This window comes from Haliotis cracherodii, unplaced genomic scaffold, assembly GCF_022045235.1.
Source record: "Haliotis cracherodii isolate W230 unplaced genomic scaffold, xgHalCrac1.p SCAF_6, whole genome shotgun sequence".
Taxonomy (NCBI): Eukaryota; Metazoa; Mollusca; class Gastropoda; order Lepetellida; family Haliotidae; genus Haliotis; species Haliotis cracherodii.
The window spans coordinates 55,232,638-55,245,820 of record NW_027266319.1 but is presented as its reverse complement, the minus strand read 5'-3'; the positions used below and the strand labels follow the sequence as shown (position 1 = coordinate 55,245,820).

The 13,183-nt window shown below is 41.1% G+C and overlaps 1 protein-coding gene across 1 annotated transcript in view; it reads left to right on the top strand.

Moving 5' to 3' along the window:
- LOC139445285 (uncharacterized) overlaps positions 1-13,183 on the top strand; it is a 59,456-nt gene that overhangs the window by 27,081 nt on the left and 19,192 nt on the right. The window contains exon 3 of the mRNA XM_071226417.1: positions 9,871-9,954. Coding sequence (XP_071082518.1) covers positions 9,871-9,954 — 84 coding nt within the window. The remainder of the gene's footprint in view (positions 1-9,870; positions 9,955-13,183) is intronic.

The window sequence follows — 13,183 nt, the reverse complement described above, 5'->3', positions numbered from 1 at the left end:
GAACAATAGGTCCCCAGTAACTACTGCTTGTCTACCCGTTAATTTCCTGGGAAAAACAATAGGTCCCCAGTAACTACTGCTTGTCTACCCGTTAGTTCCCTAGAAAGAACAATAGGTCCCCAGTAACTACTGCTTGTCTCCCCGTTAATTTCCTGGGAAGAACAATAGGTCCCCAGTAACTACTGCTTGTCTACCCGTTAATTTCCTGGGAAGAACAATAGGTCCCCAGTAACTACTGCTTGTCTACCCGTTAATTTCCTGGGAAGAACAATAGGTCCCCAGTAACTTCTGCCTGTCTACCCGTTAAGTCCCTAGAAAGAACAATAGGTCCCCAGTAACTACTGCTTGTCTATCCGTTAATTTCCTAAGCTGACTATCTGGGTCGGGTGGTCAGGTTCCGTGACTTGTTTGATGGTGTGTCATCGTACCCTGACGGCTCGGATCGTTGGTCATAATATCAACCACTGGATTGTCTCGTCCAGACTTATTTATTTTCAGACCACCGTTGGAATAAATTGGCGTTAAACAACAAACACAGAATTGGTCCCCTGTGCCACCTAAATGTCTCGCCGCTCGAATTCCTGGGTAGAACAGGTCCTTAGCACCCAATGCTTGTCTACACGTTAGCATTCCCATGTTGAATAGGTCCATTTTAACAGCAGATAATGAAATGTGAATTCTTATGGTTGATCAAGTTATAGAACATGTGTTACAGTTACTATAAATGATATTAAATCGTGAGGTGAAATGGGGTTTAACGTCGCTTCCAAGAATACTGCAAATATATCGGGACGTGCATGCACGTGTATGCGTGTGGCTGCTTGTACTAGTCCGGACTAATGCTGATTTTATAGGGCTAGCCCACTGAGATACCATGTATCAGTTTAATATCATACCCCACTCAGACACAGTATACTCACTGCGAGCCGACCAGTCCTTGTTTGCGCCTCTTAATGCTGAGTGCCAGACAGGGTAATAACAAGTACCATCTTTTAACTTCCTTTGGTATGACGCGGCTTGGCATCGAAACCCCGACTGTCGGTTATATTTAAGACGTCTACGTCTCAATATTCACACAAATATCCCCATTATTCCGTATCATATGTAAATGGTGATGTATATTGCAGTGTGCTTATTAATGTCTGGTAGTAGAAGAGAACTATGAGACCCATGCAGAAAGTTGATTTTAACGGGGAAAAACGAGTGACACGGCAGATGCTGCCAGAAACGATTGTGTCTCAAAATGATAATTAGAGATATTGTCACTGACATAAAACAAACATTATTGTCATTTGGTGAAAGGTAAAATGTCTAATTTGAATACAGCATTGTTTATGGCTACATAAATAAATCACATGCCAGCTTGTCTCATAACCTTCCTGTTGCAGAGGCGTAAACTACCAGTGCCCTGTCTCGTCACACAATGGTTAATGGTTATTTATAACATTTCTACCTTTGGATATCACAAGATTTTTAAAGTCAAGGCAATCTTAAAAATATAGTTGAAGATAAACCTCATCATATCCAGTTACAATCCTGTTATTGTAAGAGATGACTCTTCCAAAGGATCCATGTATAGAATTGTAAACAAATGACTGTGGAAATTTTGAAAATTATTTCATCAAAAAATGATTAATAAACGATTGGAGAACTCTACTCTTGTTTAAAACATCCAATCACAATTCACCAGATGGAAGAAAAATACCATTATCTGGAAGAAAATGCGAACTGTGCCTAACGTATGACAAAAGTGATTAATTTCATTTTTTTGTTATTTGTGTCCTTCATTTGAAGAAGAGAGGAAACAACTAATGCATAAATATTATTATATTATATTACACCTAACATGTATAAAATGAATTTACTCTTTAAAAGCCGAAGATTGGAAAAAATGAAGAAACTAAGTTGTATAAAATAATAATGATAAATTTCAAACCTGGAAAGAAAATTTCATACATTTTGTATAATCAATACTTGAATGTAATGTCACTGCTAGCGACCTGCATGTATCAAAGTTTAGTTTAGTTTAGTTCAGTTCAGTTCAGTTCAGTTCAGTTCAGTTCAGTTCAGTTCAGTTCAGTTCAGTTCAGTTTAGTTCAGTTCAGACAATAAGGCTTGATTGATCTGGAAGCGGTGTCCTCTCAATGTGCCTAAAGTCCAACTGGGCCTACAGAAATGTTTCGGTCTGATGCTCAGAAGATGATGCACATGATTGGTACCTGCTTCATCTGTGATATGAGATAATCTTGTCCATACTGGGACAACAAAACAATGTGGGCACAATGGGAAACACTTGCGAAATGAAATAAAAAACATAACACATAATGAAAGTCACGGATATATTACGGTTCTGTATATCATCAGTGGCAAACACAAGCAGCTTGTCCTCGTCACCATCATTCACACACTGAAACTGATCTCCGATTTTCATTTCCGTCCATCCTCCCTGTAGCTGAACTTCCGACATGGACTTCCGGGAAGGTACCTTTTCAGTGAAAGCCACTTAGCTACTTACAGGGTTCAATCCTACATCCCATTGTGCCTACATCCCAGCCACCATTCAATTTGGATCCAAGTGTGAAACCAGGGTCCACGTCCACAAAGCGATCTTAGCGCTAAGACTAGTGTAAGCCTATGTTAAAGTATGGGAGTTACGATCATCTTAGCGCTAAGATCGCTTTGTGCAAGTGGACCCTGGTTTCACTCTTGCAAAGGATGCAAATTGAATGGTGGCTGCGTCTGGCACTGAGGATAACGAATCTTCATATTTATGTTGGCAAATTGGGATGTAGGCACAATGGGATGTAGGATTAAACCCTGTAAGTAGCTAAGTGTCTTCCCTGGACAGTTTATTCTCTCAGAGCATGAATTGCCTTTTGTTGAAGATAGATCAGTGCGTTGTTGTTCTACATGGGGCTGTGACTCAGGCTTGGCTGCAAGCAATAACTTGTTTTTCTGTAAAAAACAAACTTATTTCTTCTCAACTGTTATTGTTTGAGAGATCGAATTGCCTCTTTTTGAAACTAGATCTATGAGATGCCTGTTCTTTATAGGCTTGTGTATGTTTAAGACTTGTTTTTAAGCTTTAAACCTACCTGTTGTTGGAATTAGATCTTTCAGAAGCTTGTTCTGTATAAAAAACATGTTTGAGACTTTGTTTTAAGCTTAAAGCGAAGGAAAGCCTCAGTATATGTCTGGTACAACGAATGTCAGGCATAATTTCTATCTTGTCAACATCAAAGCAGGTGTTTTTCTGGAATGTTAATTAATGTGTCTACGTTGTTTATGGCAATGACGCTGATACAACGTACATGTTGCTATGTTCTAAACAGCTTCATCTAGTACAGGACCACACAGATGTGCGGTGTAGGTGTTGGGGGTTCGGTTGGGTAGTGGAGCGACGCATACATTTACCAGGTGACAATGGTGGACCTTAAGTGTGTATTACATCCCCCGCCGGAAAGCTCATTGAGAGCGATCACCTTGTCCTGCACTGTAGCGACATTTGACACTATACAGTCCTATCTCATTACAGCGTTTCTATTACATCAGGTGTCAGTTTAACATAGTTCTTTGATGTCAATGAGGGTTTCCCGAATTAAGGCTTATGTCAAAACGTTCATAATCTGTCATAATCTCAAACATTAACTAGATTTTAAAATTGTAAACAGTGTTAGCCTTATTACTGCTTCATTATGATATTGAAAAAAAAATTCTCACCCTCGTGTCGCCTGACATAAATATATCAACATTCGTTGATATTGTCTTGATACTATGTTCGTAGAGTGTTGATACATGTTACAGCCAAAGGCACTGTATTGAAACTATTCATATAACACAAAACCTGTTCACAATCGAGCCTGCGTCAAGCAAACAAGTGACTGAAAGTATGAGCACCGATCCAGGCATCCGGTCACGGTGACTCGCTATCAGCTAAATCACACGAGATACTGACCACCCAGTCCATTTTAGTTGACTCTAAATAGGTTGGAGCAGGCCAATTCTACCTTTCGGGGATCCATTTTTGGTTCTTCTGTTTTGTCAGGGGTTTGTTTGTTTGTTTGTTTGTTTGTTTGTTTGTTTGTTTGTTTGTTTGTTTTTCCAGCTATATGGCGGCGACCATGTATGATGTATGTAGACGTAGAGTGCAGGTTACATCAAGGTCCAAGGAGTACAGACAGCTGTAGTGATGAAGGGCGACACTGACCGCCTCCAGCAATTGACAAACATGTCAAGGTGGCGAATTTGTGTGACCACGTACGAAAAATGTTGACATCGTCATACATCACGCTCTGTTTACATATGTAACCTAATTCTGGTGTTGACACGCTTGCCAGTTAATGTCAGAAATAGTCCTGAAAGTGATGGCTACGAATACGATAGATTCATTACCTTTCGAGATCGACTGATTTATATGGGCAGATGAAAGTGCATTGGACCTGACTGCTCAACAGCCATAGCTCATGGCTTTCAGCATTAATTCATTCCGAACGGATGTTCCGTGATTCAATAAATCACACATAATCCGATCAGTGAGCTTCGTTTTGTTCGAAGAAAATGTAGATGCTGTGTGGAGACTTTAGTCCACTTTTCGAAATAGACATCGGCCCGTAGGCCCGGGCCGACAGATTTGTTCTCGGGCTGAGTTTTATACTCAGCAGGCCCTTACGACCCGCAGTATATTTCAAACATGGTTAATGAATCATAACACTGAGCCTGCTTGGTGAAACCGGGTCCAGCTTCAGAGGCGACTAACGGGATCGGGTGATTCATATCATCGTATCCCAATTGCGTGGATCGATGCTCAGGATGTCAATCACTGGATTGTCTGGTCCGGACTCGATTATTTACAGACCGCCGTCATATAGCTGGGATATTGCTGAGTGGGGCGTTAAACAACAAAGAAACAAACAATGTGTGAAGCCCATTTCTTGAATCTCCCTTCGTGATATAGCTGAAATATTGATGAAAGCGGCGTAAAACCTCATTCACTCACTCACTCACTCATTCACTCACGCACTCACTCACTCCTGTATCGACCCGGCCTTGGCAAATCTAGCACAGTAACTCATCTATGGTAATCACTGACTCTCTGGGTGATGTGGTTGCAATCCTTCTCAATGTCACTACCGTGATTTATGAGAAATAAACATCGTCTCCCTTCTCTCGTTGACTGAGGTGTCAACCCCTCCTCACCCCTCCTCACCCCTCGCTCACGCAGCTGACGTGTTACAATCACCATGACCCCCACGTCAACTTGTTCATGTCATCTAACCTTCACCCCCCGGACCGCGTGGCTTACCCTCCCGTTAATCCATCAAGAGTTGTATAACGCAGAGTGCGGGTGGGGACCAGCGCTGACGGAACGTGGGGGTAATATATATATGCTTGCTGCTTACCCCCTCGGATAACGTGGGCGGTTTCAACCCACGGTCAAGTGTGGCATGGTGGTTTTATATTTCTTTCAACCGTGACATTTTAGAATTCTTCATTCCGATTGGTCTGCCAGCGGCATAGAATATACGTTTGACCGTCACCGCCAAAGAACAATTTCTTTAATGCACTTTACAAACCTGCACGTTGGGCAATTTAAGATATTGATATTACTTAATAACTTTGCGCAATATAGAGTTGAGGTCCTAGAATTTAAAGTCAATGAGGCGATGTGGTTTTTCAAAAGAATCCCATGAAAAAACTGAAGAGAGTTATTTTGAAATACACCAATTCTCAAACGTCACTCATACTTCAAATAAAATTTTCAGTTATCGAATCTTCTTTAGAAACCTCTAAATTGAAAACACAGGAAGTTATATATTTAATTACTTGCAAGATATGTATATCACACATCCATATTCAACCATCTAGTTACGTAAAGACACCGTATTTCCCACGTCCGGTGGGATTCAAATTAAGTAATGGGAAACGTAGATCCCCCCCTCGCCCCAACCTTACAGATGAGACAGTTATAACTTGCACACGGCTGCCAATCTTGCGACTCTTTCAAGTAACAAGCTACTCGTTGTCTTCAAGGAGGAGCTCTGGTTTCCATAATAACACTGATACAGCACGTCTTATGTTTATTGTCGTTGCTAGATAACGCCATTAGACTGAACTTACGTATGCTGGTATCAACAACTACATCACGTTTTAAGTGGACATGTGTGTACAGACAGGCCTCTGTTCCCCCTAACTTATGTTAGATTATACGTATATCATAGACCGTAAGAGCAATGCATGAGGCGACATCTAAAGAAGAATTCTAGAGTCTGCCAGTCTGGTCGCCTTGAGTCCGGGTATATTATACTGCAGAATTTTAGAGTCTGGTCGTCCTTGAGTCCAGGTATATTGTAGTGCAGAATTCTGGAGTCTGGTCGTCCTGGAGTCCAGGTATATTGTAGTGCAGAAATCTAGAGTCTGGTCGTCCTTGAGTCCAGGCATAATATTGTGCAGAATTCTAAAGTATGGTCGTCCTGGAGTCTAGGTATATTGTAGTACAGAATTCTGGAGTCTGGTCGTCCTTGAGTCCAGGTATATTATTGTACAGAATTCTAGAGTCTGGTCGTCCTTGAGTCCAGGTATATTGTAGTGCAGAATTCTAGAATTCTCGAGTCGTGGTGTCCTTGAATTACCTTTATTATAGTGCATTGCCTGATTCAACAACTAAAGACGATATCTAGAGTCTAACAATTAATGTGTCCAGTTATTTATAGGGCTATTCCTGAGCTGAGGCGACAACTAAATACAATATATAAGTCCCGGTCGTTCTAGAGTCCAGTTATATTATACAGCAATGCCTGAGGCGACAACAGCAAACGATATCTAGTCTCTAGTGATTCTATACCTCATGAACAGGAACAGAATCCCTACAAATTAGAATCGTCCTATTCACAGAAAAATAACTCGGTACAATACGCACATAATGACTTCACGTTCTCTCTTTGAGCTTGTACAGGAAGCGATCTATCACAGCCCAAATGCAGAACTACGTCCTCTGTAAAATGATTTGTTCAATACATTATTCTCCAACTGTGGGAATCAGAGCTGAAAAGCAGGGATGTTCATCCATCGATGATGACATGTTGCTTCTGTAGCCGGGACCTCGGACATTTGTCGATTGTACCTCACAAGTCGGATGGTCTTTCACCAGATCAGCTGAAGGTTTCAAATTATGATAACAACCCCTGCTTGAAACTGCGCGATCGGTTACCTATTACAAAAATTGCAGCCTGAAGAAATGTCCCCTTCTTCATATATTCTTCCGATAGAAAAGATAGTTTTCCAATAGAAAAGATAGTCTTCCAATAGAAAAGATAGTCTTCCAATAGAAAAGATAGTCTTCCGATAGAAAAGATAGTCTTCAAATAGAAAAGATAGTCTTCCGAAAGAAAAGATAGTCTTCCAATAGAAAAGATAGTCTTCCAATAGAAAAGAGCAAGGTTTTTTTTATGAAACTGGAAATTCTTTCATTTTCCTGGGAGCTGGATGGTGTTTTAAATTTATAAATGAGAGCGTAATAAAAACACGTGGGACATTAAAAACAAATATATGATTGTCGAGATATCTCTAGCTTACTTAATAAAAGCACAGCTAAAAATCATATTTTGCATCAATGTACAATCTCCACTACAGTGGTCCACAAAGACCACAAAGCGATATGTCTCAGAACAAGAGCTCCAAACTCTGCTTTGAAGAGGCGATACACTACTGGGCAGTCTGCCCCCCATACAGAATTGGTTCCGTTTGGATTTGATTTTCTATTTTGTAGATATATATTTTAAAATAAGTTAACTCTTTGGGTCTAAATATGGAGTTGCAGCAACCTTTCCTTGATTGCTTGTATTAAATGATAGCGTAGCTGACTCTCTGGTCGATGGTGTACTGTCGTCCTTGAGCTAACTGTACAGGCTGTGTATCTCAGACCTAAACTAACAGATGATGGTTATACACAACCACTTACGTGCAGTTAGTCACAGGTGCTTTCAACGCCATCCTTGTTTCACGGGTAAATAAGACACTGTGTTAAAACACGACGTCTTTCTTTACCTTGCGGGCGAGTGGAAATGATGTTTTTGTTAATGATAAACATGAATTAAATAAGACATACAGCCGAGTTGAATGTAAACACACACGATATAAGGTTACAAGTGTAGGGTTTCCTTCACGGCTCGCGTGAATTATATGAGATGCCTATGTCTACATCATCATCATCATCATCATCATCATCATCATCATCATCATCACCACCACCACCACCACCACCAAATCATGAGGTACAGGCACGCTTTGTAATTGCAACATGTATACATGTTATGTTTACACCAATTACATAGCATCCACATTAGGTAACCGAATGCGAAATCATCATCATTCATCATCATCATCATCACCACCACCACCACCATCAAATCATGAGGTACAGGCACGCTATGTAATTGCAACATGTATACATGTTATGTTTACACCAATTACATAGCATCCACATGAGGTAACCGAATGCGAAATCATCATCATCATCATCATCATCATCATCATCACCACCACCACCACCATCAAATCATGAGGTACAGGCACGCTATGTAATTGCAACATGTATACATGTTATGTTTACACCAATTACATAGCATCCACATGAGGTAACCGAATGCGAAATCATCATCATCATCATCATCATCATCATCATCACCATCATCATCATCATCATCACCACCACCACCAAATAATGAGGTACAGGTACCCTAAGTAATTACATGTTACATGTTATGTTTACAACAATTATATCGCATCCACATAAGGTAACCGAATGCGAAATCATCATCATCATCATCATCAAATGATGAGGTACAAGTACGCTAATTAAGTTCCACATGTATATTTGGCTACATGTTTGTACTACATCACATGACAGAAGAAGCTCCAGCTGAGCCTGATCGAGAAGACCAGGAACACTGCTTGCGACATGTATTATTAACGCCCTGTAGTGAAGGAGTTGTTTTCACTTTACCCTGGAATTGTCTATATTGCACACACAAAGTAGGGTTTAACATCTAGTCTGTATCAAGTGTCATTTCCAATATACGTATTATAGTTCGTCATACCGCTTAAGCTTTCTGTGGTGGGTCCATTTCCATGGCGTAATATTGCTGGTGTAATGTTGACATAATGCTAAAGGTGCTGTTAAACCACACGCACTCGCTCAATCAATCAATCTTCCTGTGATTGCGACAATATGTAAAACTCTTACCCCCTATCCTGGTGTCCCTTTTTAAAATGAAAACTGAGGTTTTCAACTATGCTCACTGACTGACTCTCTCCTGCCGCCCTCCCTCACTCACTCACTCACTCACTCACACACTCACTCACTCACTCACTCACTCACTCATCGTCTGATGGGTCCAATGTACGAGGTCCATTCTTCTGTAGCAATAGTGCTTGATATTGCTCATTTAAAGTAGCGTCAGACCCCACAACTCAATCCTCCTGGGAAACATGACAACAAGACACGGCGAGACCCAACCCATGTTGCTATGCCCTGTAAACTCATTAAGCACCTCTTCATCTTTATCCAGACTAGCTCACATCAGCCAAACGGACTCGGAAACAAGCGCCACTAATCACATAATACCTCCTACACTGGAATACGGAAATGCTCCAATGCTAACGTCCATCGTTACCAAATAGGAATGAATGTAAATGATTGGCTGACACAACGACACATGCGTCCTTGAACGTACAATGTACGGTTATTTAGTGTATGTAGCTTTACATCAATAATATATTAGCTATTCGAGAGAAAGTGCCCCAAAGGCTCGCTGACAATTAACGAAACTGATTGTTGTTTTATAAAATAACCAATTTGATGTTTTGTTTCAGGGTACATTGACAACTTCCATCACCCAGACAACAAGGTGATAATTGCCACATGTCCGGAGTATTCTGTGGGGTCGGGAGATTCGTGTAAGTACTATGCTAGACTAACACGTAATTCCAAAAAAATAGTTCTAAATATAAACGGAACCCACAACTATGCTTAATTACATTGGCATAGAGCTGAGGCAATCTAGACTTGCTTAATCATTCTAGACTCATTCTCTAGGGCGTGACGAGCGAGTGAGTGAGTGAGTTTTGGTTTCACGCCGCTTTTAGCAATATTCCAGCAATATCACGGCGGGGGACACCAGAAATGGGCTTCACACATTGTACCCATGTCGGGAATCGAAACCGGGTCTTCGGCGTGACGAGCGAACACTTTAACCACGAGGCCACCCCACCGTTGGTCAAAGTAGGGTTAGGCTTGACTTGTTCAGTTCTCTAAGACAATGATTAATAGCTTAACCCATAATTTGTAGATCATATAAATAATAAGAACAAGGGGTCTGTATAAAAGACTGGCGTCCACAGACTGGCCGCTTTTCTAGACCTGCCATAGGTCTTCAGCAACCCATGCTTGCTGTAAAAGTCGACTATGCTTGTCGTAAGAAGCGAGTAACGGGATCGGGTGGTCAGGCTCGCTGACTTGGTTGATGCATGTCATCGGTCCCAATTGCGTGGATAGATGTGCATGACGTCAATCACTGGATTGTCTGGTCCAGACTCGATTATTTACAGACCGCCGTCATATAACTGGAATATTGCTGAGTCCGGCGTTAAACAACAAACAAAACATATTCTAGACTTGCCCATCATTAAGGTAAAATCATACAGAAAAATAAATTATTGGAGCAAGGCTCGGGTTAGGGCTTGACATGGGTTAGAAGCATTGTAAGGGTTCAGGGTAAATGTTCGGGTTCAGGGTAAGTGTTCGGTAAGGCTGGGGTGAGGTGTCAGTTAGGGTAAGAGGTAATATCAGGGACGATAAGGATTAGGGTTGGGGTTGGGGACATGGATTTGGTTTTAGGTTTAGGGTTAGGAGCAAGGTTTGGGTGAGAGCTAGGGTCAGTCAGGGTTTGGGTAATGCTAGGGTTAGGATGAGGGTTAGGGATTGGTGTAGGATCAAGAGACAAGGGGTTTGAGTAAGGGTTAGGGTTAGGGGCAAGGTTAAAGCTAGGGTGAAGGGGAAGGGTTAGGGGCGAGGTTGAAGTAAGAGATAGGGTTAAGGGTAAAGTATAGGGGCAAAGTTGAAACTAGAGATAGGGTTAAGGGGAAGGGTTAGGGTCGAGGTTGAAGTAAGAGATAGGGTTAAGGGTAAGGGATAGGGGCAAAGTTGAAACTAGAGCTAGGGTTAAGGGTAAGGGTTAGGGGCGAGGTTGAAGTAAGAGATAGGGTTCAGGGTGAGGGCTAGGGGCAATGTTGAAACTAGAGCTAGGGCTAAGGGTGAGGGTTAGAGATAAGGTTGAAGTGGAAGTAAGGGTTTAGGGTAAGGGTTAGGGGCAAGGTTGAAGTTAGAGCTAGTGTAGTGCGTTAGGGGTATGGTGGGCGTTAGTGCCTGGTTAACACTGACTACTCCTTGACCATGACGTCATTGATCGCGAAGACCACAAAAGATGTATAATTACATCATTTGATGCTTTTGCGAAAATAATCGTTTCCAAGAAATTGCTCAACATCAGACAGGTAGTTGCTATGATTGGTCGGATCAATCAAATGTTTCAGCACGTGATCACATGCACCAGACCAGACCTTGGTCTGCGCATATCTGAGAAGTTGCGAAGTCAGAGTGCAAAAGAGCGGAGGATAGAATTGCAGTATAAACACGTTCCGTGGACATGTGGGTTTGATTCCCCACATAATGCATTGTGTGTAACTCATTATTCTTGCTTATCCACTGCTGCCATATTGATGGAGCATTACTGACAATTGACGCAAACTCTCTAAATGAGCTGCAAGACGTCTCCCTATTTCTTACCCCGACTTGCTAGTGGTTTGTTTAAACATCCATTTGTAAGAGCTTGTTATAAAGTAGCAAGCAGCCTCTTAAACAACAGGGGTCCTCAACATAATATCATTGGGTCATAGACTACAAACTTACATGATATTTATGTCTTTGTTAATGCTCGAAAATAACGCTGAAAAATGTAGTGTTATTGACTTTTATCAATTTTGACAAAGGCATCTCGCGTGTTTCTAAAGCGTATCCCTATCGATTTACACATGTTAAAAATAGACCACTAGCAGTACAGTAATTTGATGTGGTGATCGTGTTTCCGAATGAATTCTCTTTTTTGGAATAAAGAAGCGTTAATTTCAATGCAAACCAATGTCAAGGCGACTTTATCTCTATCATGACAATTGTAAATGCGAATTGCATGCAACAACTTATTTCCATATAAAGACACACTGGAAAAAACAAGACGCCAACCGAGGACCGCAATGCAATAACAATTTTTTTTCCATATTTCACCTTCGTGGCATATGCTGCTGTATAAGGGGCTCGTAAATTAAGTCAGTGTAAGTAATATGCGTGTTATAACAGGGAAAGTGCATATTCTACAGTTGTAATGTAACATATATACTGTACGGAGAATATCCTTAAAATATGTTTAAACGTATATCAATTCACATACGTGAAAAATGTAAGAAACGATGAACATGTTGTTTTTGTGTTCTCTATATACTTCAAAATGTCATGGAGCCTCCGGCTTGAAATGTTTGGGACATCGATAAAATTGTCTAAAATCCTTTCCACATAAGGACTGCAAAAAAAACTAACAGAGACAGTGTATGTTGTGTTACGCCGCTCTCAGCAATATTCCAGTTATACAACCTTGGTCTGGACCCATCTTCCCGAGTCAAGGGCATTAACTATCTGGAGAAGTCCGGCCTTCATCCTTGCTCAACTAGGCTGGAATTTCGTGGCTCGATCGTAGCCCCACCAGTGGCTATGTCCCTTATATTTCCATCCCCCTGACCAATCAAATTCCACCTCTCATATCACGCCACTGGGGTACGCTGGTGTTCCATCAGTCATTTGGTCATACATTGTGGCCACCCGTTCCTCCTTAGTCGGCTCTTACGTCTTACGGCTATTGATGACGTATTTTTCAAGAATCGCCGAAATGTTTCCGCATCAGTGCATCAATATTCTGAAAGGAGGAGCTAAGAACATATGTTTATAACACCTAGCTTTACCCGCGAACTATTTTCTTTTGTAAAACTTATATTTATATGGACAAAATTATATTTATTGATCCAGCATTTTCCAGATCACAAATTCAAACAAATAACCCACACACACAAACAAACACAC